At 43.1% G+C, this 27,995-nt stretch overlaps 1 protein-coding gene across 1 annotated transcript; it reads right to left on the reverse strand.

Annotated features, from left to right (window-relative positions):
• Positions 1-6,483: 6,483 nt before the first annotated feature.
• On the reverse strand, positions 6,484-27,960 carry LOC310995868 (protein NLRC3-like). Its single transcript, XM_083985038.1, has 12 exons — positions 27,926-27,960; positions 27,392-27,547; positions 20,798-20,991; positions 20,378-20,652; positions 18,507-20,125; positions 17,879-18,052; positions 16,520-16,693; positions 16,136-16,309; positions 11,652-11,837; positions 11,298-11,471; positions 7,679-7,802; positions 6,484-6,620 (listed from the first exon to the last, which is right to left on the reverse strand). Exons 2-11 carry the CDS (start codon positions 27,526-27,528, stop codon positions 7,793-7,795), a joined length of 3,117 nt encoding a protein of 1,038 aa, XP_083841164.1. The 5' UTR covers positions 27,529-27,547; positions 27,926-27,960; the 3' UTR covers positions 6,484-6,620; positions 7,679-7,792.
• Positions 27,961-27,995: the final 35 nt, after the last annotated feature.

Below are 27,995 nucleotides of genomic sequence, written 5' to 3' on the forward strand. Positions count from 1 at the left end.
AGTCAGTATATAGCCTATACTCAGCAGCTCTCATCACAGAGAAAAAAGAAAAAGAGACGGACAGACAGACAGACAGAGAGAGGGGGGGGGGGCGTCCTTTACGCTGATTTCATCCCGCATGGTGTTTGTTTATATTGTGATTAGTGTACACCTCTCATCTTTCTCACACAGGGTTTGAATAAATGTGAGTTTCTTTATTAGTTTATTAGTTGTTGTTTTTTAGCTGGGCAGTGGTTCTCAGTGTATCAGATCAAACCTGATTAAGGATATTAGTAAACTCATTATTCGGTCACTCTGAGCTCGGACCTCCGGACCAAAACAGCTGTTTCCTCCTGGGAGAGGTTCGGCCTCTGGCGTCGCTGTCTCCTCCGTCCATGTCAAAGTATAAAATGACAAACTTGCAGCGCGCATCGCCCGCGGCGCAGTTAAAGGTGAGGAGAGGAGCTCATTTGATTGGTGAAGATCCGAATCGGCTGTGTTAATCCCACTTCTCCTCCTCCTGTCTCCCTCCTGCCCTGTCTCCTCCCCCTTTGCCGTTTGCGCCGGTAGGAGGGACGAGGGGAGGGTTTGCGCTGGCGTAAGTCGGACTGCGCGGCCCAGCAAACTTGAGAAATGGACCTGGACACACCCCGTTGGCGTGGCGAAGCTGCGCTGAACTTAGACTTCGCCCGGTCTAGGAAACTAGGGCCCCTCTTGTCTATTGCCACAAAAAAGAAAAAAAAAAGGGGGGGGGATGTATATACAGAGGGGTTCCCTGCTTCAATACATCTATAAATATTAGTGAGTCTGGGGTACCCAGAGAAAAAATAAATAAACAAAGGGGTTCCCCTTCCCTATGTAATAAGGGGAAAAAATATGTAAACATAACGGCCCAAAAAGATTGAAAACCAAATACAGAAGATTAATAGTGTGCTATTAAAGCTACACAAAATGTTTATAATCTAGAAAGGGCTGTGAAAATACAGTTAACAATATAGTATTCATTAAGACTTGAATAAGTGACAGATTGATCTGTTTTGAGATGTTTATTAATTTTTATCGAAGTGTTATTCCGGGGGGAGTGGCAGTCTAAAGCTGCAGCAAGAAGAGTTCAGTGGAAATACCCCATCGACATACTGGGGAAAAAAAATATATAGTGGGACCTTTATAACTTACAAAACAAGTAAGAAAAAAATTGTGTTTCTACTGACACTTCAGGTTATGATTCTGATTTGCCTACAAGATATATCATAACCTGAAGGTTCAGTAGAAACACAGTTCTGTTTTCCATGCCGATGCCGATGTCTGATCCACGGTACACCCCTCCCATCACTAGCTCGTCCCAAGTCCCCCACCTGGACGTTAATGAAGCGGGATCCTGCATCGCTGGTATTTCTGGGTCACAGGAAGCCTGGCTGGTTGAAGGAGAAGGATCCTGCATAGTTTTTGTTTTTGGGTCACAAGAACCCTGGCTGGCAAGGGGAGAACTAGACATGTGGCCCGAAAGAGGAGGCACAGTGGTAGAAGCTGCAGCATGGGAAGGGAAGCAGCCTCTATCACCCTCCTGACTGCCTCTTGGATTGCTGCATCATCCACCTCGTCAAGATGTGAGACCATTGGTGGTGTGGGTTTGGAGGCACGTAGGAGGGCCAGTTCTCTTGCAATGTATCTGTCCTTCGCTTTCTGGATGTACAGTGTAACCACTGGCTTCTGCAAAAAAAAGCAGAACGTACATTTAGTAAATGTACTAAACTTCGCCATGTCATGTTGTTTACACATCTCCATGGCAACATGGATTTTTCCCCCTTTTATTTTAAAAAACGTCATTTATTACGGTTACATGCTGCTATTCCGACATGCCGCTATTTCGACATTGACTTCTAATTGTCGGAATAGCGGCATTAACATTATTTTTCAAACGTCCCACTATTCCGACATTTTTTTTTTCATTGTCGGAGTAGCGGCACTTTACTATTTTTCAAACATTCCGCTTTTCCGACATTGATTGATTACCTTATAGTCAGACGTGTCCTTCTGATTTTTTTTTTTTTCATCTGAGACACTGTTTCTCATACACAAATACATAGGCCTATTAGAGAAGAAAAAACAAACCCTCCAAGTTTAAAAACACACTGGCAGCTGAGATTTGGGAGGTTTTTGTTTTTATTGTAGCTTATTAAAATGCAAGATCATTTTTCTGACTGATGTATTGCCCGATGCCATGTATCTCGCTTTCTTTCCCCCACCCTCCGCCCGTTGTCTTCGTTGTCACTTTGTTGCCGCTCCACAGAGCGCACATGGCTAATTAATATGCACGTGCTGACCATATATGGTTGTGTCTAGGCATTCCGGAGGCGGAGGTGTGTTCACGTGCAACTGCGCACCATTCTTGGATCCAGTTTGATTTATCAAAGAGAAATTGTGGAGAGTTGTGCACTCACAGTTTGATAGATCTGAAAAAGGTGTAAATATTGTGGGTGTCTTTTCGCCGTATAGGCCTAAGCAAAACATTTAGTAGCAGCAGTTTTACACTGCTTACTTACAGTTTTGATAAATGAGGCCCTAAACCCAGACGCTCACAGAGGCACTTCTCCGCGACTCATCCGCGGCGCTGTCCGTGGTGCTGAAGGTGACAGGTTAACTTGACAAACAAACTGCAGCATAGTTCTGTTTGTTTATCATGTGTCAGTTTTGTTTGTGACTTGATAGTTGAGTTGTTGAGATTAAGAACATCACTCCCTCATCAAACCAGTGATAGGCATGCTGAAAAGAAAAGAGAGAGAGAGAGACGCGCCTGGGTATCGCAGCTGTAAAAGAAAAAAAAGAAGAAGAAGAAGAAGAAAAAAAGACCATGTGTCGGAATAGCGGTATCAAAAAGTGTCGGACTACCGGCATGTCTAGATAGAGGGATGTCGTAATAGCGGGATGTCTAAATAGAGACATGTCGGAATAGCGGGATGTCTGAATAGCGGGCGGACCCCATTTATTACTCGTGAAAATAAATCACATCTACATTGACCTCCTGTAGGTTGTTCCTGACAGCTGCCAAAGTCACATTTATAGAACAATTCTTTTATTTTATTTTTTGTTAATATATTGTAAACTTCCCCGTTACAGCCGAGAGGATTGTCTCCCTCCCATGTGTGTAACGTTACAAAGTCGGAGAGACACGAGTTGTGATCGCGGTGAATATGTTTTTTAAAATATTAGATAAAACGGAGGTGATTACCTGTATGTTTCTCTCTCTCCCTCTCTCTCGCTTGCGCGCCTTAATCTGGAGTAATCGTTTGTCTTTCTCTATCAGCTGTGTCGGCGACACGGCGCTATAACTTCATGTAGCCTACATACAGAGTTTGCGGTTGTAGAAGCTACATCTGTGAAAGGGAAAAAACGGCATCTTTGTTATAACTTGGGCGAGTTTGTGCAGTGTTGATTTAGTTCGGGAAAGTCCGAGACCGCGTTAAAACATGAACGTCAGCTCAGAGTTCACTCATCTGGGACTAGAAAATCCTTTCTGTTGCTAGGTCGTTACTAAGGTTCGGACTATTTGCTGTAGAGGTGAACTAGGTTCCATTACACATAGGAGTCTACTGACGTGACTGATTGTGTTTCAGTTATTAGATCAGACCCCATGTATTTCCATGGAAACGGGAAGCACACTCGCTAAAAACTTTAAATTTTGAGAGCAAAACTAGGGGTGTCAACAATAATCGATTCGGCGATGCATTGCAATGCGGGACATGCACAATTCAGCATCGATGCAGCAACGTGCCATAATCGATTATGTGTTTATTTTCTGGCCTCAAATAAAGTTGTGAAGTTTCAATTACCTCCGGGGGTATTTCCGGAGCAACGACATGCGCAGCCTGTAGCTACATGCTAAGAGGCAGCACCAGCAGGAGCAGTGTTGCCGCTGGCTTTCTTTTTCCTTCTTTTTTTTTTCACCCGCGGTCGGGTTGAGAATTAATTAATTAACGCTCATGAGTCCGGCCGTGTTGGGGCCGAGATTCAACAAGCCGGTCGGGTTTTACCGTTACTACAGGCAGCATGCCCGTTTATCACCAATAAACACAGTAGAGGAGGGTGAGTGACTGAGCTCAGGCTGTGTGGGGGGGGTCTCTGATGCAGAAAGAGAGAGAGAGAGACCTGCCGTGCCGTGTAAAAAACAACAACAAAAAGTGTCACAACTTCCTGTATCTGGCCCTTCAAAATAAAAGCCCCATAGTCTTTCATATAGTTCAGTCATATTGATTTTGAGTTAATATTGACAAGACGGCTCCAAAGGTTTGTTTGTTTTTTCCTGCGACCAATCGACCAATGAAATTTTGGTCGGCTAATTTTGGGGGGCAGCCCTAGAAGTGATGTATGTTTTCTTTTTCAGGTTTGAAAATGCCATATCCAATACCCTGTACCATTCAATTTTATTTAATGACATTTATGTCAAAGATACAGAAGAGTGATAATACACACATAGCAGCCGATAAAATCCGTTGTTCAATATCTCATGACTGATGAAAAATTTGCCGTGTTGCGTGCAGTAGAATTTTGATGCATTGCAATGCATTGTAGAATCGAATCGAATCGAATCGTTACCTGCTGAATCGTAATCGAATTGAATCGTGAGGGCAGTGCCAATGCACACCCCTAAGCAAAACGTCCATTAACATGAATATATATTTAATTATATGCTTTATTTTGTTGGTAATTGTTGTATAATCGCAATATTACCCTCGAGGGTGTGCTTGAACGTAATTTGAGCACTTTGGTGATGCTTGCCAAAGAAACGGCCTATTTCCGCGGCCTAAAAGAGGTTTTACCTGAAAAAAAAATACACAGTTCCATTGTTGACTATAATATAATTTTTTCCAGCCCTTCAAAGTGCAGGAAAAACGCAGTTTTTATTTGGATCTAACCAACTCACGTATCCCTCCGCCCAGGGTTAGCGCCCGCCGATCAGCAGTTGGTTAGGTCCAAATAAAAACTGTGTTTTTCCTGCACTTTGAGGGGCTGGAAAAAATTATATTAAAGGGATAGTTCACCCTAGAATGATATTTCGCTCATTATCTACTCACCCTCATGTTGACTAAGGGCTGGAAGAATTTTCAGAGTCCACCGTCCCTTCTCTGAGTTACAGGGGGTCTTGGCGTAGCAGTGCATTTCAATGCAACAGTTGCAAAGGGACACCAGAGCTCTTCGTAAAAAAAACACACACAAAAAAACATCCAAATACCTCCATGATGCTCATATGTAATGTCCGTCTTGTGCTGAAGCCCCAAATTGCGTAATTGTCCCGAAAAAAATTAAATAAGTCTATATTTTAAGCTTGTTTGTAGCGGAAGCTTCTCGAAGCTCCTCTTCCTGGTCCGTCCAAATCTCGCGTGATTCGCAGTAACCGCACTGACGCCGGCGCAAATCACGCGAGATTTGGACGGACACATATGGGCACAGAAAGTAAACTGGCTCCGCTTCTCGGCTGTTCGCGGCCCTTCCGCGTCCGGTGGACGTTCCGCGGCGCTATGCAGGCACCGGGCACTGCAGTCAAAGACGGTAAATAGAGAATCTTTGCTGCAGCCTGCATATCGAGCAGGTCATTACTGCTGGAATACGAACTTTTCCCCCCACATTCGAACGAATATTCGAATGTCGAATAAAAAGTGACAGCCCTAGTGACCGCTGCCTGCTGATCAGAGGAAGCTGGATCTGATCTAAAGTGCCGTGTTTCGGCTGCAAAAACCTGTCGAACTGATCCGCGCACGCACACAGACACACACGCACGCACAGACACACACACACGCTCACGTCACGCACACAGTCACACACTAAAAAAAAGGAAAGAAAAAGTTGTAACTCAAAGAAAAGAAAGAAAAGAGGCTGCAGTAGTCTGTGTCAGTAGCTAAATGTTTTGTCTTTTGTCATCAAAAGTCATTTGTCAGTGTTGATTTTGTTGTTGTTTACAAGAGAACAATTGTACAGATGTTGAGGCATTACTAAAGCAAAATATAATGGAGCCAATTGTACTGGTTCACCTGAAAATGACAGCTGACACAAAAACCTCTTTTTCTCAAGATTTTGGTGCCAAAATGGCATTTTGGGCTAAACTAACCTATATTCAACCGCCAATTTCACAAGACACAAGATAGAAACAAACAGTTTTTTTTGCTGGAAAGTAGAGACCCTCATCTTTCCTTTGATGGGTTGAATGTGTATGTAGTAACAGTACATAATATATGGTGGGTCTATGGAAATCAGTCAAAAAGCTGGAAAATGCCTGGCAAGCTGGAGGAAGCTGCTGTGAGAATGGCTGGCAGTCAAAGAGTTAAGGAAGAAGAGAACAGACCTGAGGCAGCAACACACAGTGGTCAACACAACTTTATACAGTACATCGATACACTGGAGCCTCAGTAATAACACAGGAAACACATACAGTTTCCAGGGGAGAGAGTAAGACTTGATCTGAACACCTCATCTGGAAACCAGAAGGTCTTGGTGATCAGCTCCTGTAGGACCGATGGACACCATCTTGGATCCAGGATCCAGTTCATATAAACATCAGTGTCTCAAAGTCCAGAGACAGAGAGGACTCTGTCGGGTCCAGAGGACACAAGGACGACTGGACTCTCCTTTAGACACTTTACTTCCAGCTGTAGAGAAGAAGAAGATGAAGAAGAAGAGGTGATGAGTGACAGCAATGCCGAGACCCCCTGTAACTCAGAGAAGCCACGGAGGACTCTGAAACTTCTCCCAGCCCTTAGTCCACATGAGGGGGAGTAGATAATCAGTGTTTTCGGTGAACTATCCCTTTAAAGGTCCCACTGGTCACTGTGAACTCCTGAGTGGTTCAACAGGTCACAAACACCACAAAGCTGCGGCCCTCAGGGGAATCCCCATCGATGGTCACTCCAGAACTGTGTATCACCCACAATGCATTGCATTGCAGATTCAATTCATGAGCAGGATTTGACCCCCCACTACAAAAAAGTGATTGGTGAGTGGAAGTCATTCATTGAGTGACAGAGTGAGTCCTTTTGTCACTGCCCGACTGTGCCTGATGTAAGACTTTTAAAAGGAAGTTCTGTTTCAAAAAAAAGTTCATCACAGTTACTCACCTTTGTTGGTGAGATTGAAAACTTTTCATATGGGATAATATTATGCTGCTACATGATGTTTATTTGCTATTGTATGCTGCTACAATAACTGATGTGTTATTTTTCTAATAGTGAGGTTCAAATCAAAACTTGCTTTTGTATGTTAGATTATGATACATCTAAAATGTGGAAGTCAATTGAGCAATTGTACTGCAAAGTTAATTTTAAAAAGTATTAAATGAGAACGTTTTGGTATCTTGATTTAAGACAACATCACTTATATTTGTTATGCTGTTTTAAGAAATTATGTCTTATTTTAATTACTTTTATGCTCATTATCAATCCCAGATTAAGGTGTCATTTCTTAGTGAAGATACTTAAATTCTCATTTTGAGTAATTTTATCTTACATTAGTGTTTTTTCATTGCTTGTTTTAGAAGAATTTGGATTAATTTAAGATTTTCTGTGTAGTTTAAAGTCTCATTTTAGTCTTTCTGAGCTAAGAAATTTGGGCTTATTTTAAGAATTCTTATCAAGCAAAAAAAAAGCTTACCCCGTTGGCAGATTGTTTTGCTTGCTACAAGATCATTTGATTGAATATAAGAATATTTTACTTCTTTCTAGAAGGGCTGTTTTTGCAGTGAGTGTCTCAAAGTCCAGAGACAGAGAGGACTGTCTGGTCCGGAGGACACGAGGACGACGGAGGACTGGACTCTCCTTTAGACACTTTACTTCCAGCTGTAGAGAAGAAGAAGAAGAAGAAGAAGATGCATTGCAGTAGTGCACGAAAAATACGTCCATGCGTTGGCAATAATGAACCAGTTGTGTTTTTACCACCAAAGAAGAAGAAAATAAAGGGTCAGTAAATATTCAATCAGACAAGTTTAGCAGTGACAACATGTCAGAGTAAACAATTTACAAGTGGTAATAAAAATATATAATAACTTATTTGTCACACAAAAAAAAAGGCCTATGGCCGGTCCGTCACTGGCTGCATGGATTTCTGTATTTCTTCTTATAAGAGGCAGTACAGCGCTACACATACAACGTGTGGTCGACTCGTGATCGTCACGGCTGTTAGTGAACGAGGGCAGGTGTGTTCCGTTTACCTCTTCCACTCCTCCCCCGCCCACTTACTTGCCCTCCGCTCTCCAAGTGGATTAGCAAGGGCTGAGGGCAAATGAGCGAGGGGAACTCAACTGGCTTTTGGAATGCAGGGTAGGACTGATCACAGTCACTGGATCCCAGTTGACACTAAACAAACACTGCCCAAAATGTATTTATCATCAAATAACATCACCAATTGAAAAAGGAACAAAAAAACAAAGCGACAGACATTCCAAGACATGACAAAGGCAAACATTATCAAAACATTTAACCAAATAATATATAGAAGTTAAATAATATAAGAAATATAGAGATAAAATAATAAGTAAATAAATTAAATAAATAAATAGGTCTAATAAAAGAAATAAATTATAAAAAAGACCTTAAGAAATAAATTAAAGATATAGAACAAGTTATAAAGGCAGACAAGATTACTTAAAGCAGAAGTAAGTGATATATTTGTGTTAATATAAGTCTTAAATAGTTATATCTTCCGACAGCAATCACTTACATAGAGTGTTTGGACTGAAACACGGGTCTGTCAGTCACTCTGCTCTGCTCTGCTCTGAGCCGAGGAGAAAACATTTATCGTATCCTACAGTTTTTATCCAATGAGGAGAGAGAACGGCATGCAGGGCTGTGTGTGCAGCCAAGGGACGCCGTGAATGTGGTGACGTAGGGACGAGGACTGTTATGGTGCGTTCAAGGAAACTCGTTTTTTTCCGACCTGTGAAGTCGTACCAGTTCGATCTGGTACATAGACTGTACAAAAAGACGTACTGGTACAATTTCACGGGTCGGAAGTTACGAGTGGCCGTTATAGTGACTTTCACCGGTAAAACAGGTCGGAAAAACACAAGTGGGTTGCCTGGAACGCTACAAAGTCGTAAGTTGTGACTTGAAGCTGTAATTTATGATTTCAAAAGCCTGCCTGGAACGCAGCATTAGCGAAAACGACCGGATCACTCACTTCTGCTTTAATATAATTTGAATAAAATTAAATTGCTGATATACATTTTTTGTTTGATTCAACATATAATACAGACATAAAATACATTTTTAATTCCATTGAAAATAATGGGAATGGTGGGGTTGTATTAAGACATTTTGGCTTTATGAATATGGAATTTACCTAGTAATATGAAGAGATTAATTATGTTAAATTTATTATTGTGAGAGGAGGAGCCAAAAATAATAATTTTCTCATCAAAGTGATACCTAACTGTGGTTTTAGCTAAAAGAAAATTTTCCAAATCTTTCCAAAAAGTGATACAAAATGGACACTTAAATAATAAATGGATGATACTTTCTCTATCGTTTTTACAAAAGGTACAACTGTCATCAATGTCAGAAAACTTGGATACTTATACATTAGTAGGATATGTGTTATGTAAAAGCTTGAGATGTAAGTCTCTAATTTTGTTAGAAATTAAAAATTTTAATGGGACAAGCCAAGCTCTACTCCAGTTTATATCATTGAAGAGGGAGTTCCAATGGGGTCATTCCTATGTTCCCACAGCCCTATGTTCCCACAGCCTTATGTTCCCACATTTCTAACTTTTGTTGTCACTGAAAATTAGGCCCTATGTTCCCACACCCCTTTGGTCCCACCATTGGTTGTGTTTAGGCAATGAAGAAAAGAGTTGGTTAAGTTTAGTAAAAAAGACCCGGTAGAGGCTAGACAGGCCAGATAGATAGAGTCCAGATAGGTAGAGAGAGTCCAGTGGGAACATAGGGCCTAATTTTGAGAAAAATCTTAGAATTGTGGGAACATAGGGCTGTGGGAACATAGGGCTGTGGGAACATAAGGCTGTGGGAACATAGGCATGGACCCGTTCCAATAAGTCTTTCCATGTGGAGTTATTTTCCTTTAGCTATAAAAGCATCTTCTAATATGTTTATTGGTACATTAGTAATTAATAAATTGGATTCCATCTAAGTAAAGTGTCTCTGCTGGTTCTCTACTGGGACATGTGACTCCACCTCCACTGACATCATCATCATCATCATCATCATCAGTGTGCTCTTATTTTGCGAAGTCCAGGGGCCAAATGTATAAAACTCTGTGTATATTTAGGTGTAGACATCTGTGTTCGCACAAAACAGGAAACATGCATACGCAGTCTTCCCGTCAGATGTATAAAACGTATATTCCCAGTGTTTTTTTCTCATACATCTCAATCATGCTGAAATTGTGCGCACGGGCACGAGTCCTTTGACCATGCCCACCTTTCACCATAGATGGCTTCCAACACACCCCCAGTTGCCTATTTTGCATATAAAAGGCCGGGATTTAATTTAAGGAGAAATAGCGGAAGCAAGAAAGAGTCTGTTGAACAAGAAGCGCCATTCCACCGATTGTGAAATAGAAGTCATGAATCATGATTGAAGAAAATTATCAAAGAAAATTATATTATTCGGACGCTTAAGCTCAGGCATGCCAAATAAAACCAAGGTGAATTTCTGGGTGCAGTAAATTTGGTGAGTTTTGAGCGATGGGCACTGGAAATTTAAAAAGAAGAAAAAAAAGCGGTCTGACTAAAAACGGGGGACTGGGAACCCCAGCGCCCTCTGCCCTTATTGTGCGCACCGCGTCTGTCCTGATCCAAACTGCCGTCAGTGGCATTTTGCCAGATGAATCAGGAGACACAGATTCAGTTCATTTACTATCCCTTTTGCCAACTCGCAACATCACAATAATCTGAAACGACGTGAAGACAGGAGGCTACGTATGGTCTGAAGCATGCATACGAATACGCACATTCTCACCGTGGATTTTTATACATGAGAAAAAATACGTGGAAAGTGGCGTACGCACACATTTCATGTGTACGCATGGTTTATACATTTGGCCCCAGGTGTTGACAGGAAGTGGTTCTGGTCTGGTCTGGTCCTGACTGTTGCCATGGTGATGAATGATGGAGCCCATCATGATGCTCATCACATGGACCTTCACACAGGAACATGAGTGTGAGCTCATCAGACTGATCTCAGAGCAGATCACTGTGTCGTCAGCTTCACTTCCTGTCCACATCAACACGGCTCCGCCCCCCACAGTCTCCTCAACACACACTCTGACTGGCTGACGCTCTCTTGTCTGCTCTCTGACCCCGCCCCCTTACTGACCTCAGAGTCTCCAGTCGACAGTGTTGACTCTTCTCCAGAGCACGAAGATCCTTCAGGTCTGAAGACTTTAACTTGTTGTTGCTCAGGTCCAGGTGTCTCAGGTGGGAGGGGTTGGACTTCAGAGCTGAGACCAGAGAAGAACAGCTGATCTCTGACAACCAGCAGCCCTCCAATCTGAATAAAGAATAAGAGATCAAATTGAAAATTGATCAGATGAGTCCTGATCAATGATTAGTAGAGGACCCCCCCACACACACGCACGCACACACACAAAGTTCAGTTGTGGATCAAATATCTAAGATCTAAGAACAGTAACAGCATTCATCTGAGCACAGAAATAAAACAGAGTCTGACCTCAGAGTCTCCAGTCTACAGTCTGGACTCTCCAGAAAACCACTCAGACCCTTCACTCCTGAATCCTGCAGGTTCTGGTTCCAGCTCAGGTCCAGTTCTCTCAGGTGTCTCAGGAGGGAGGGGTTGGACTTCAGAGCTGAGACCAGAGAAGAACAGCTGATCTCTGACAACCAGCACCACTCCAATCTGAATAAAGAATAAAATCAGTGAGTTGAGGACAAAGCTCCTTGTTGACAGCGTTCAGTGTCTCATCATCTGTTCAGAGCTGAACAAGCTTCAGAAAGAACAACTTTAGAAAATCAAAGTCCAACAGCTGAAGCAACAGGAAGCAGGTTAAACAGTCACATAGAGAGAAAACAGCTCATTAATAGGCTATTCATGAGAAGCTGCTGCTGACTCCGCCTCTTCACCTGTCAGCTCCACCTGTGGCTCCATCCATACAAACTCATGTTGAGCAGCCACATTGATCAGAGATTTACTGACCATGCTCAAGTTTAAAAGACAACAAACATGTGAGGCTGGACTCTGTTGACATGACAACAAATGTATACAAACATGTCAAATAAAGTTCAGAGACAAAAACCTGCTGGCCAGGGGAGTATACTCCAGAAAGCAGGTTATATGAAAACCCAAAGTGAACCCTGAGATGAGGGAAACAGGAGTTTTCAGTTCCAGGAGGAGAGGTAACTGAAACTCTGGGTCGGCCGACCAATAATATTGGCCAATATTAACCTATTTTTGTAATATCTGTTCATATCGTTATCGGTTTTTCCACCGATAATGAAAACTGATAACATAATGTCTGGGTGGTGCTGCTGCCGCTGCTTGTGGGGTCCTGAGACATTTACCGGCGCGCGATTGATGACCTCATCAAACCGCACCCGGAACCAAAACAACAACAGAGTGTGGCTAGTGTGGCTAACAGGTTGCTCGCTCGTTGCTACACAAAATGTCTGTGGTCTGGAATTTTTTTGACATTTCACCTGCGGATACCAGATTTACAATTTGTAAAGATTGTGAGGCGCTTGTCATGCGAGGGGGGGACCAACGCTTCGTCTTTCAACACTTCAAATTTAATCTCTCACATCAAGAAGAACCACCCCGAGGCACAGCAAAGTAAGGCAAAACAACGAGGAAAGGACTCCCTGAAGAAAACAACGCAACTGTCGCTCAAAGAGTCACCAGAAAAAAACGGAAATACAAGGAACACCCAAGAGCGAAGGCTGTCAGCCAAAAAATCTTGGAGTGCATCGCAATGGATAATCAGCCGTTTTCCATTGTGCAAGGCGTTCCTTGAGCCACGCTTTGCCATGCCCAATTGCAAGTATTTCTCGGATGTTTGCCTCCCCGAGTTGTACAATGTTGTTTATGGACACGTCGAGAAGCTAATTTCTGATGCTGTAGCCATTAGCTTCACTACAGATATCTGGTCTTCAAGCATTAGCCAGGTTAGCATGCTGAGCTTGACTGCTCAATGGCTAGACCCGGACTTTAAGCTAGTCAAGGCACTGCTACATTCTCAAGCGTGTCGTGGGTCTCACACGGCACAAGCGATCACGTGAAGCACTTTTGAAAAGATGTTTGAGACGTGGAAAATCTCCAAGGAGAGGGTGCATGTAATAGTACGGGACAATGCACGCAACATGGCTAAAGCTACGTCGGAGTTTGGTGTGCCAAGTCTGCCCTGCATGGCACACACCTTGCAGCTGGCAGTGAACGGAGGTGCCCTGTCTCAATGCAACATAGCAGATGCTCTGGCTGTGGGGAGACGTGTGGTTGGCCACTTCAAACACTCACCACTGGCTTGCAGTCGTTTTGAAGACATACAAAAAGAACTTAACATGCTTGTGAAAAAGCTGCAACAGGATGTACCCACCAGGTGGGATTCCACCTATTATATGATGCAAATCCTGGTGGAGCAGAAGAGGGCATTGAGTGCATATGCTGCAGATTATGAACTCCCTGCAACATTGAATGCAACTCAATAGGACGAATCGGCTTGTTGTTTACAACTACTTCCAGGTAGAAAATCAGCATTCGAACAATAGTGAGGGACGAGAGTTTTGCTATATATATCTAATTTTTCATGTTACTATATCGCCGTTTAGACTAATCTGATGTTTGTAAAGTCTATAAAACCAATGATTGGACAAACATTACTATTTATGTGTGCACATTTTTGTAATTAGTCATGGTTATCATAGATTAGCTGGGCTAACGGTTAGCTACCTGTTTAACTTTAATAACTCAGTGACTCAATAAACGGTCCATGAAAAAATATTTTCTCCAGCGGATATCTTAGTTACAACATGACTGAGCTAACTGGAGTAGTTTCATGTCGTGTCCGACAACGGGAGGGTTTTAACAGCTGACGTCCTGGTGTTAGCTTAGCTACCGCCGTTAGCTTTAGCTACTGCCGTTGGCTGTCCCCGTCAGCTGAGCCACTGATGATTTCTAGACACCGTGATTCCCCCAAACTGAATACAACACATAGCAACACAAAACACACACACAGAAATAGTAATGTTTCTTCTATCATTTCAGATTTGTCTAAACGGTGATAGGGCGCGAAAAATATGATATATATAGCTAAACTTTTGTTTGTTACTATTGATCTCATTCAAATTACATGCTGGTTTTCTACCCTGAAGTAGAATGTAAACAACAAGGCGATTCGGTCTATGGGGGATTCTGGAGAAGATGACCAACCTTCTGGAAGCCTTTGAACAGCTTACCAAGACATCAGCTCTACAGAGACCACTGCTGCAGATGTCATCCCTGCTGGGATGTCCCTCACACGGCTGCTGGCCAGGGTTGATGAATCAGACAAGGGCGTGCAAACAGCCAAACGTACTCTACTCGAAGCTGTCTGTAATCGCTTTAACGGTGTGCAAGGTGAACCACTGTATACCATTGCAACTATGGTTGATGCCCGTGCTGAGGAGATCAACACGTAACATCAAAGCACCTGACAGGCTTAATCTGTGAAGCCAATACATGTATCCTTGGTTGAAAGAACTGGACACTTTAGGGTGTTATGGCTAAAGTGCATAAACAGTTTTGTGTTGTGTTATAATATAAGTATGTGTGTTTTTATCTTAAGGAATGGGAGATGTGGTGATATGTGCACCAACAGGGGGGGGGGTCGGACCGTATAACGCCAAGAAGCGGGGGCATTTTCATTTCGGCGGAATGTGGCACACTCGTAGCCTCAGATGCTATCAATAATAAAGTTGTGTTAAAACACCAATGTTTCGACCATGATGGTCTTCGTCAGGGTATGAGATAAGATTATAGATTATAGATAAGTTATTGACACATAACATGTGTTTCTGTAATTGACTGGACTAAAAGCAGAGAAGAAGAAAACAGACGTCACCATGACGACCCTCAGTGTCGATCTGTATAATATCAGCCTCATGTCTGCAGCTCCGTGTCAACACAACTTTCACATCACATTCATCCGAGCACAGAAATAAAACAGAGGCTGTATTCGAAACCGCATACTATACTGCTAGTACGTACTGATTTGGCCAAAATGTAGTATGTAGTATGCAGTATGCGAACAAAAGCAAAATCTGCAGTATGCGAAAAGTTCCCGGATGTCGTACTGATTCGGAAAATATCTCCAGTATGCATCTGACCAGTCTACATCGCGTACTGTATCCCACAATGCAATGCTCCCCTGACGTCCTAACCGTAACCAGAGCGTAACCAAAGATGGTAGTGTAGCCGTGTACCGTAACTATAGTTTAATAAAATAAAACTTAATGCAGACTGATCGGTTCATTGTAAAATATTTATTTATTTTTTGTAAATGTGGTGATTTCTGTACGTAACGTTAGGCTCCAGAGCCCCGAGGCAGCGCTGCTTACACACAAGAAGCTTCACTTTACATTCAAACAAACTAATGCTACTGCCACAATTGAGATTTCATCAATGAAACCAACATTTATCTCCTTAAAATAATTTAACCAGCCGGTGGTAAACCTCTAAAAACCTGCGGGTAAGTTAATTAGCGACCGTTTTCTCCTCCGGAATGACGTCGTAGTGCTGGCCGGCCGAGCACGTCAGGAGCCGGGCTGCTGCCTCTGTGATGTCCCGGTCGCTGCGGAGCTTCACTTCTCCGGAAAACATGGGAGCAAACTTTTAAACAGCCGTCATTTGGATAAACTGGCTGTATATTTGGGGTCTTAACAGTTACTTTCTCGCATGAAAAAATATTAAAACTTAATAAAGTTACATAATTACAGCGCTAGAGCGAGAAATAAAACAGCTTTTAGCCTGTTTTACAGCTACTGCTACCGGTTGCCGTGAAATGCATTCTGGGAAACTCGTATACTGCATACTGCGATGATAACGGCGTCGGTCTGCTGAAGCAGCATACTGAATCCCACATTCAGTATGCAGTATACAGTACATATAACGCAGTATGTAGTAGGCAGTACGGTAGTATGCGGTTTCGAAAACAGCCAGAGTCTGACCTCAGAGTCTCCAGTCTACAGTCTGGACTCTCCAGAAAACCACCCAGATCCTTCAGGTCTGAATTCTGCAGGTAGTTGGAGCTCAGGTCCAGGAGTCTCAGGTGGGAGGGGTTGGACTTCAGAGCCGAGACCAGAGAAGAACAGCTGATCTCTGACAACCTGCAGCTCCTCAATCTGAATAAAGAATAACAGCACAGATTCATCAGCTGCTGCTGACCTCAGATCAGTCTCAGTCTGTCAATACACAATCAATATCTGATCAGTACCTGTTGGACTAAACACTGACTGCAACTCTCTGACAACACACACACACACACACACACACCAGGTTCAGTTGTGGATCAAAGATCTAAGATCTACAACAGTAACAGTCAGTGAACTGACCTCAGAGTCTCCAGTCTACAGTCTGGACTCTCCAGAAAACCACTCAGATCCTTCACTCCTGAATCCTGCAGCTTGTTTTCACTCAGGTCCAGTTCTCTCAAGTGGGAGGGGTTGGACTTCAGAGCTGAGACCAGAGAAGAACAGCTGATCTCTGACAACCTGCAGCTCTTCAATCTGAATAAAGAATAAAAGAAGAAGATGAAATGACTGATCATTGATGAGATGTGTTGTGAATCATCATCATCAGCTTTTTTGAAAAGGGACAATGCACATTAATAAAGATTTGTAAAAGAAAAACACATGTAAATGCACCCGAGTTAGCTTACAAAGCTAGTTTTCATTGTTTGTCCCTCTGCCAGATTGTACAAGGCAACCTTAAAAAGAGCAACAATGGAATAAAATATACTACCACATGGGGTAGGACACATTCTATACACATACTAACTGATTCATAAAAGTGTTTATTTTGGTCTAAAGAGAAGTTTGATACTGGTAATGTTCATGTTCTTGCAATGCAACAATCGTTTAATAAATAAATACAGAGAATACAGAAAACCGAGGTTTAAACTGAACCGTGAGTCAAAAACTGAAGTTCGAACCGAATCGTGGGTTTGGCGAACCGTTACACCCCTACTAATTGATAGCCTATAAAATGACGTGTTTTCTCCTGCGGGACGGGAGAAGACACAAAATCAGTGCATCTCTATTATTGTGCGGGAATAAATTCTCAAGAGTTTTGCGGGTGCGGGCGGGAGTGGATGCACACACATTGCGGTTGCGGGCAGCAAAGGTCAGAAATTCAGCAGGATGAAGAAAACAGTCCCGCGCAGGGCTCTATTCATGAGCCTCAGTGTCTCCACTGTGGGATCATCAAACCAACACTGTTCTCTGAGCTACAGGACTTTAACCTGTCTGTACAGACTTGTGTAATGTCTGTAAAAACCTTGGCTATTTACTCTTTTATGCTTGTAAAAATCTTGTCTTTTTATGCTTGAATATCCTTGTTATTAACTTTTATGCCTTGTTTTCTGCTGAATGTTTGTATAGTTGTGCATATTTGCTATTGTATTTTAACCTATCTTTTCTCCCTCACAGCCCCCCTCCCCCTCAAGAAGCTTATGCCTCTTGTCAGGCCATCATTGTAAATAAGAACTTGTTCTTAATTGATTCTGCCTGGTTAAATAAAGGTTAAAAAAATAATAAATAAAACCTGACCTCTCACACTGGGAAGCTACTTTGACCTTTGACCCTGAAAACCTTTGACCTTCTACCAGCTGCAGTAACATGGAGTCAAACTGAACTTCACACATTTGAACTGAACACAGACAAAAGTCCAACAGGTCCAGTCAGTGAACTCACATCAGAGTCTCCAGTCTACAGTTTGGACTCTCCAGTCCAGCACACAGAACCTTCACTGATGAGTCACTCAGGGTGTTGTTACTCAGGTCCAGTTGTGTCAGGTGGGAGGGGTTGGACTTCAGAGCTGAGGCCACGACTTCACAGTGACTCTCTGAGAGTGAACAACCACCAAGCCTGTGAAGAGAGAAAATATAAAATATGTCAGAATCCAATCAGAGTAAAGCTGCAGTAAAAACACAGTTGATGCATCTGATGACAGGACGTGATGATGTGATGAACATCAGAGCTTCAGCTCATCTTCTCTGACTGAGGTTGACAGGAAACTCTGAGACCTGCACTGGTTTAATCTGGATCTGTGATTTAGATGAAGATTTATCAGGTTTGAATAAAACCAAAGAGTCAAAATAAAAAAACTAAATTAGTGTTTTTGTTAATTAAACAACAACAATCACAACAAGCTGAAGATCCACATGTTGGAGCTCACAGCTTTTCACCTTAAAAACTAAAACACGACTCACTTGGAAATGTTTCAAAGTCAAACTGAGAATAAAAAAAATCTGTCAAAATTGTGTTTATCTGAATGATTAAACCACTGATCAATAATTATACTGATCATGTCTGGACTCACTCAGCCTTCCTGCAGTTCCTCACAGCTGGGATCAGTCTCCGTCGTCCCTGATCTGATGTCTTGTACTTGTTCAGGTCCAGCTGGTCCAGAACCTGCTCTGACATCTGCAGCATGTAGGCCAGAGCTGAACACTGGATCTCAGAGAGTTTCTTCTCTGATCTGTTCTCTGACTTGAGGAACTGTTGGATCTGCTGATGAACTGACTGGTCCTTCATCTCCGTCAGACAGTGGAAGATGTTGATGCTTCTGTCAGGAGGGATTTTATCAGTCTTCATCTTCTTCAGGTTGTCGATGGTTCTCTGGATGGTTTCTGGTCTATTCTTTCTCTGACCCAGCAGACCTCCTAACAGCCTCTGGTTGGACTCCAGAGAGAGGCCATGAAGGAAGCGAACAAACAGGTCCAGGTGACCGTTTCTACTGCTGAGGGCTTTCTGCATGGCTCTCTGCAGGAAGTCATCCAGGGGTGGAAGACTGCTATTGGTTATTGGAGGAGGACTGCTTGTATTGAGTCCAAAAAACTCAGGAATCTTTTTAAAGACAGACTTTTGGTTTGAGTCTCTCTCTTCGTAGTCTTTTCCCAGAAACGTCTTGAGGACCTGTGTGTTCCTGTTGGTGAAACAGTGGAACATGTAGACTGCAGCTAGAAACTCCTGAACACTCAGATGAACAAAGCAGTAGACTGTTTTCTGGAAGATCACACTCTCTCTTTTGAAGATCTCAGTACAGAGTCCTGAGTTCACCAAGGCCTCTGTGACATCCAGACCACACTGGTCCAGGTCTTCTTGGTAGAACATGATGTTTCCTTCCTCCAGCTGTTCAACCGCCAGCCTCCCCAGCTTCAGAAGAACTTCCCTGTCGGCCTCCGTCAGCTCCTGTGGACTCGTCTCATGTCCTTCACCGTACTTGTTGTTCTTCCTCTTTGTCTGGACCAGCAGGAAGTGTGAGAACAGGTCCGTCGTGGTCTTGGGCAGCTCTCCTCTCTGGTCTGTGGTCAACATGTGCTCCAGAACTGTAGCACTGATCCAGCAGAAGACTGGGACTTGACACATGATGTGGAGGGTCCTGGACGTCTTGATGTGTGAGATGATTCTTCTGGACAGATCTTCATCACTGGACCTCCTCCTGAAGTACTCCTCCATCTGGGCGTCAGTGAAGCCTCGGACCTCTGTTACCCTGTCAACACATGTAGGAGGGATCTGATTGGCTGCTGCAGGTCTGGAGGTGATCCAGACCAGAGCCGAGGGAAGCAGATTCCCCTGGATGAGGTTTGTCAGCAGCACGTTGACTGATGACGTCTGTGTGACATCAGACACAACCTCCCTGTTGTTGAAGTCCAGTGACAGTCGGCTTTCATCCAGGCCGTCAAAGATGAAGACAAGTTTACAGACAGCCAGCTGCTCTGCTGTGACCTTCTGTAATGTTGGATGGAAAACATGGAGCAGCCTGAGAAGACTCAACCGCTGATCTCTGATCAGGTTCAGCTCCCTGAACGAAAGCAGAACCAGCAGACTGACATCTTGGTTCTCCAAGCCCTCGGCCCAGTCCAGAGTGAACTTCTGCACCGAGAAGGTTTTTCCAACGCCAGCGACGCCGTTGGTCAGGACCACTCTGATGGGTCTCTGTTGGACAGGTGATACCGTAGAGACGTCCTCTCTCTGTTGGACAGGTGAGACCGTAGAGACGTCCTCTCTCTGTTGGACAGGTGAGACTGTAGAGACGTCCTCTCTCTGTTGGACAGGTGAGACTGTAGAGACGTCCTCTCTCTGTTGGACAGGTGAGACCATAGAGACGTCCTCTCTCTGTTGGACAGGTGAGACCATAGAGACGTCCTCTCTCTGTTGGACAGGTGAGACCGTAGAGACGTCCTCTCTCTGTTGGACAGGTAAGTCTTTAAAGATGTCGTTGCACTTGATTGGAGTGTCATGGAGGGTCTTCTTCTTGGACGTTGTCTCCAGCTGTCTCACCTCATGTTGGGTATTAACCTCTTCACTCTGTCCCTCTGTGATGTAGAGCTCAGTGTAGATCCTGTTGAGGGGGGTTCCACTTCCTGTTCCACTTCCTGTTCCCTCAGTTCCTTCAGTCACTCGTTCACATCTGCTCCTCAGACTGATCTTATGTTGATCTAAAACCTTCTGCAGACCACCATCTGCTGAGAGACCAGAGACAGAGTCAGACTGAAGACAGAGAGTCTGACAATCTGATCAGATTATTTCATCAGCTACAGAAAAACTACAGACAACAAAGACTGTCACTGTGTACACAGCTGCTCTGATTGGCTGTCTGCAACTCACCTCTGGTTCTGGGTCTTTGTCCACACTGGGGACAGGAGGGGGGTCCTGAAGAACCAGACTGGTCCCAGTCTGAGGTGAAGCACTGTCTGCAGAACCAGTGTCCACAGCTGGTGGAGACTGGATCCTTCAGGACGTCCTGACAGAGACCACAGCAGGACAGCTGCTGGTCCACAGAGGCACCACTCCTCTTCCTCCTGTCAAGACATTTCTGGATCAACAACAACAACATGTCACAGCTCCACCTCAAGGGGGCGGGGCTTCAGTAAGCAGAGGAGCAGAGAGAGAGAAAGTAGAGGAAGAGGAGTGTAGAGAGACGAGTTGAATGAAGACCTGGTCCTGAACTGGTCTGGTTTCTGTCTCTGTTAATCTGTTGACCTTAAATCTGGACTCTAAAAAAAACTCCCTGTTAGTTTGAGTCTCTTCAGTTCCGCGTTGTCTGATCTGGTTTTTATTCCAAATGTGTGAAATGATTGAGAAGCTGATGGTGGTGTTTTCCTCTTTCAGACACTGATCATGTGTTTGATGTTGGTTCTGGACTGAGTCCTATCAGCTCTTTAAAGCTACGATCTGAAAGACGATGAGAAAAAAGTAGTAGTAGGCCTAGTAGTAAAATGTCGGATTCACAGTCACAACTTCCACAATAAAACCAAAGATGACCTGTTGAACATAAATTCAGCTGTATCAGCACCGCAGCTGCAGCCTGAGTGGGGTCTTTCTGCACTGCGGCGCCGTGGAGCTACAGGCCCCGGTCTTCCTGCTCCTCTCTCCCACATACAGCACCCTGTCCTGGGTCGCCCGGAGCGACGAGTCTCCCTGTAGCTCTGGAGCTGTGCTCAGCGCCGCTAATGGCGGCGACGCCAGTACCTGCAGTCCTGTTGCCGCCTCTGTGCACCAGCTGTAATTAATGTAATTAATGGCCGGGACTGCGGTGACCACCGTTAGCAGCACCGAGCACGGCTCCAGAGCTACAGGGAGCCTCGTCGCTCCGAATTTTGTCTGCATTCTGGTTCCCGTCTGTAGTGGAGACCAAAATCACCAAATTCACCAAAATAAAAGTGTTCACCAACATAAAACTTGTAAAATTGTAAAAAAAATTCCGTAGAATTTACGGTAAAATACTGGCAGCTGTGGTTGCCAGAATTTTACCGTAGAAAATACGGTCACAATGTATTACACATTACGGTATGCTGTTTTGGCAACCGTAAATTTCACAGTAGAGAACTGTTATTTGTTTACGGTAATTTGCTGTAAAAATAACAGTTATAATATAAACCTGTTTACGGTAAATTCTTTTAAAAATAACGGATATACTGTAAACCTAATTACAGTCCATCAGTGAAAAAACACGGTAAAACCGTAAGATATAGTACGGTATTTTATTGCAAAATTCACGGTAAAATACTGGCAGCTGTGGTTGCCAGAACACATAATGGAATTACAGTTTGTTGGCGTAGATTTTACAGTCAGCAAATGCAAATGGTAAATTATAAAGGAAATAACCAATTAAAGGACAATTCCAGGCGAATTCAACTCGGGGGTGTATTTTCCTATCATTTTAGGTCTAAAAGAAGGAATCTGAAGATTATCAGTTTAATCGCTCCTGTTTTGCGGTAGTTGCGTCTGTCCCCACATCGCCATGGCAGCAATGAATGGGAGTGGATGTAAGTTCCGCTGTTTAGGCTGTTTACAGCCCTCAAAGCTGCAATTTTTTTCCACAGACAGCGTAAGATGGAGACTCAAACATGCACCGAGAAGTTTATTTGCTTCAAGCAAGCCGACATGTTTGTAAAACTAGATCTAATTCAAAGTCTCCCAGAGTCTCGCGCGAGCCCGAAGTTGCAGTGCTGGTGTATTCAGGTGCAGTTGGAGCTATCGTTTGTGTCATAAACACAGGAATACCAACCCTTGACTTGCTTCAAGTGTAAATTTTTTTCCACAGACAGCGTCAGGTGGCTACTCAAACATGCGCCGAGAAGTTTTTTTTACTTGAAGCAAGTAAAGAGTTGATATTCCTGTGTTTATGACACAAACTGTAGCTTTCCTACTGCACCTGAACACACCGAGCACGGCAACTGGGTCTCGCACGAGACTCCGGGAGACTTTGAATTAGATCTAGTTTTACAAACATGTCGGCTTGCTTGCTTGCTTAAATAAACTTCTCGGTGCATGTTTGAGTCTCCATCTGACGCTGTCTGTGGGAAAGATTTGCGGCTTTGAGGGCTGGAAACAGCCTTAACAGCGGAACTTACATCCACTCCCATTCATCGCTGCCGTGGCGATGCGGGGACAGACGCAACTACTGCAAAACGGGAGCGATTAAACTGAAAATCTTCAGATTCCTTCTTTTAGACCTACAATGATAGGAAAATACACCCCCGAGTTGAATTCGCCTGGAATTGTCCTTTAAGCCCATTGTAAACCAAAGTACAGACTATAATTGATAAACTTTAAGAACCTCTCTTTGCATATACACATTCTCTGTGAAAAACAGAACTTGTCCAGTATACTCACAAGGCAGTGTTGACATCTTGAAAAGACAGTGTGTGTCCATACATATGAAGAAGGATAGTCCATGATAGAAGAAATAAACATAATGAAAAAAGGAGCCACTTGCCCTGTGTTGATCAACACTAATGAGTCACTGAGTCCAGACTTGGCTGAAGAGGGCTCTTAACATATACATGGTGTTCAAGAAACTGGAACTTAAAGCATCCAGCAGTCACCAGTTCTGCTTGAAGACTCATATATTGTCCATTTGGTGTCCACTGTAGACTGGCATGATCCTCTCTGCAGCCAGAAAACAGAAACAAAGCAAAGGTTAGATTGATGCAGTGCCTGAGCATGGTGCCTACAGAGATAAATTCAGCCTTCTGTTGTTAAACTGAGCTCCAATGAGCTATACATAGAATGAAACCAGCACTCTGGAATATAGTTTTGCAGGTCATCAGGAGTATTTCATTTATTTTATTGTATTAGTGTGAAAGGTAGAAAACCTAAATCCTGAATCCTGTCCGTAATACTGATTTTTTTTCTACTGTATGTTTGTATGAAGCTGTTGGCACCGTGCACTTGTGGGAGATTGATTGAGTGAAGTTTGAGTTGTACATAAACCATTGCTTACCTCTAATTAGCCTTGACAAGACTGGTGTTTGAGTCATTGGGTCCAGACTTGACTGAAGACAGGTGGGACAGAGTCTCATACAGACATGGTACAATGTTGAAGAAACTGGAACTTTGGGCAGGTGTTGTCATCATTCCTGCTTGAAAATTCACCAGCAGTCTTCAATCAGGTGTTTACTGTGGACTGGCATGAACCTCTCTGCAACCAGACAAAGAAAGACAACAAAGAAAACATTGTTAAAGCAGATATCAGCTTCACGGCCGTTTCGGCTAATGCTGCGTTCAAGGCAGGCTTTTGAAACCGTAAGTTACAGCTTCAAGTCACAACTACGACTTGGTAGCGTTCCAGGTAACCCGTAGCTCGTGTTTTTACCATCCTGTTGTCTGTGAAAGTTCCCTATAACGGCCACTCGTAACTTCCGACCCGTGAACTCGTACCAGATCGAACTGGTATGACTTCACAGGAAGGAAAAACACAAAGTACGAGTTTCTTTGAACGCACCATGAGTTAGCAGCCCCCGCCCTTGTCAGGCATCAATTGGTCCTCGTGCTACGTCACCACATTCACGCGCATCCCTTGGCTGCACACACAGCCCTTCATGCCGTTCTCTCTCCTCATTGGATAACACTTGTATCCCACAAGGAAAATTTTCTCCTCGGGTTACAGCAGAGCAGAGTGACGGAGAGACTCGTGTTTAGGCTGAAATACTTCATGTAAGTGATTGCTGACGGAAAATAGGACTATTTAGGACTTATATTAACAAAAACATTCCACTGATATCTGCTTTAATGATAATGATAATTATTATTATATAGCACACTGTTGCAAAGTGCTTCCTGCAGCAACAACAACAACAAACAAAACATTAATAAAAGAAGTTGGAACAGAAAAAAAATAAATGGTGAATGAAGAGTAGGTTTAAAAAATCTAATAGAAAGCGACATAATCATATGTGGCCATGTAAATATTTGACAGGTATGAAGAAACAAAAACATTTAATGGCAGCACCAGTTCAGAAGCCTAACAATTTAAATGTACTCACTGAAGCCGAGTGTTGATAACGCTGAAGATGTACTGGCCATGCCACATTCCTGCAAAGTAGGCTGCCTTGCATTCTCCAGCTGCACCATGCTGAGGAGAAGGTAAAATGATTTTGTAGTGTTAAAAATGTGTACAACTAAGGATGGGATGGTTCTGTACAAATATATATGTTGAACACAAAATGAACTCATGTAACACTTCAGTAATAATGATAATGGACAGAAGTAACTACATGGATATCTGAACAAGGCAGTTTTAGGCCGGTGTATTTTCCCTCTTCCACACAAACACAGTAACACATAACTTTACCTTAACAGTAATGATGTTGGCCTCCCTTAGGAACGTCTGCACCTCCATGAGAGCAAGGCTCCTCTTCAGACCGTCTATCTCCATGTGCTAGCTTCCACATACTTTACTCTGATTAGAAAACACAAAAACTCTGGTTACTCTCAGGTCCTGTCTCTCACGCTACAGTCTCATGCTATAAGTCAGCGTTATTAGCTTAACGATCGGCCGTTAGCGTTATTAGCATAACAATTGACCGTTAGCTGTATTAGCATAACGGTCGTTAGCGTTAGCCTAGCCATCGTTAGCGTTAGCCTAGCTCATGTGCTAAACGGCCAAAGTAACACAAACCATGCTCATTTTTAAATACTTACAGTTCATCTGTAGCTTTTCCACGGACAGTTGGTATCGATCCAACCTGAGAAAGTCCAGTCCGATTCACTGACACTCGTTGCTGAAGCAGTCAGACTTTTTTGCAGACTGAAGCTGGGGCATTTCCATCAAAAATAAAATTAATCCACTCTACTTATGTCGTCTTTGGCTGACCACAGAGCAGCTTGGTTGTAACTTCTAGTTGTAACCAGGTTGTAACGGCGCTCCGGCCAAAAATAACGGATCTTGGTGGCGCGCAGCAAACCAACCGTTGACCCAACAAATGGGTTACTATGGTTACTAGCTGGGTCACCTGTGGGTCACCCAAGCCAGAGCTGACTCAAGCTTCTTTTTTTCCTTTTTTTTTTTTTTTTTTTTTTACTGTGTGTATGTTATGGAGACTACATGTTTGTACAATAGAGATGTTTGTATTTTAAAAAAAATATATCCATGCATCCATGTGCAATGTTTGCACATTTATTCTGAAATATATGTTACATAGGCTATTACATGTTATTTTGACTTAGTATCTTAATCTTATCTTAATTCACTGTGTTTTGACAACATGTAGTTTTTCTATTGCATTAAGTGCTTCGCATCGACCCGAACAATGCCCACGTGACCACAGCCTGTCCTGATGTATTGCCCTACCATACTTTTTAACATTTTACTTTCTATAGAAATGATGGTATGATTTAATGGTTGTGTACCGTAAATTTAAACGTAAACACCAGCAAAATCTGTAATTCAGACAGAATGATACCGTCAATTTTACGTTAATTACACGCTTGTGACATTATGGTATTTTACCGTGAATTTTACAAACTTTTTGCAACATTCACAGTAAAATTCCATATTTTCTACTTAGTAAGACCGTAAAATTTAAAGTTATTTACTGTATCTTGATTTACGGTAATTCAGTGTATTTACTACAGTGATATACTATTTTTGATTTTACGGTATTTTACTGTTGCTATTTGACAGTTTTTTACCGTAATTTCTACGGACATTTTTTACAGTGTAGACATGAACTTTAACGGCCCCAGACTAGGACGATGAGGAGCAGGGGAGACGAGGGGATTGGATGGAGGGTACGAGCCAATGCGAGGCTACCGTGACGGTTGGATAGCATTGGTCAATTTCTATGCAGGCCCACGGCTGATAGACTGAATGGATTTTTTGGGTTCTTTTTGCTATTCGTATTGTGTAGATCGGACTACATGACCATAATCACAGTATAAACGATGTTAATAATAATTACCAATCTTCCAAATCGTAGACCATAGCTTTATCTAATGAGCTCCTCATCCAGACGCTGCTGTGTGGCTCTAATCAACCTGTGTTGGAGCTCTGATCCAGTGTGAGGAGACTGAAGCAGCTCCACCTGAGCTTCACTACATGTTGTGGAGAAACTCAGTCACAGACAGGAAACAGGAAACACTGACCACTCCTGTCTGGTTCCTGACTTTTCAAAATAAAAGTCTCAGCTGCTTTAATCTCTATTGTGACTTCAGTTTAAAGGCTCAGACGTGTGGATCATTAAAGTGTTGGTGCAGCAACGTTCACACTGACTGAGGTTGATGACACAGGAACATGAGGACGCTGTGCTTCATCAGTCTGATGGACAGAGTGTGTGTGCATGTTTCTGTCTCTGAGGTTTGTTGTGAACCTTCAGAGTCTGATGGATCTGGTTCCTGGTTTCTCTCTGTTTCTTTCACATGAGTCTAATGACTGAATCATCTTCAGCTCAGTTTACAGTAGAAACCATCTCTTACTGTGACTCTGAAGGTCCAGGTCCAGGTCCAGGACTTAAGAACAGAGGCCAATCTTTGGACTGGTCACTCTTCATGGACAGACAGATGGATCCTGGAGACTTTGATCTGCCCTCCTGTTCCTCCACATTAACACTCATCTTCAGGACTTCGGTCAGTCTGAGAGGGAAACCAGTTAACACACACACAGAATGAAGACACACCCAAATACACAGAGGAAAGACTATAATCACTATCTTGTTTGATCCAGTTGTTGACCTTGTCCATTCATGTTCATCCAGTCACTGTGACCTTTGACCTTTGATGTTTGTTGTGAGTTTGAAGAAGTTGTGTGGAGGTGAATCTGAGACAATGAGCTGATGTATGTATGGACTACGTCTGACTCTTCTTCCCTCCACAGTCCACACAGACACACTGACTCTCACACTCTGATACAACAACAACAACAACAACAACAACAACAACAACAACAACAACAACAACAACAACAACAACACACATAATATATGTCATAATAAATGTTGTCTTGACACTCACTCGTCTCAGACTTCAGTTTCTCTCCTGCTCCGTTCACTCTGCTCTGTGGCAAAACAGGAAATCCCACAAT

This window comes from Trachurus trachurus (assembly GCF_905171665.1).
Source record: "Trachurus trachurus genome assembly, chromosome: 13".
NCBI lineage: Eukaryota > Metazoa > Chordata > Actinopteri > Carangiformes > Carangidae > Trachurus > Trachurus trachurus.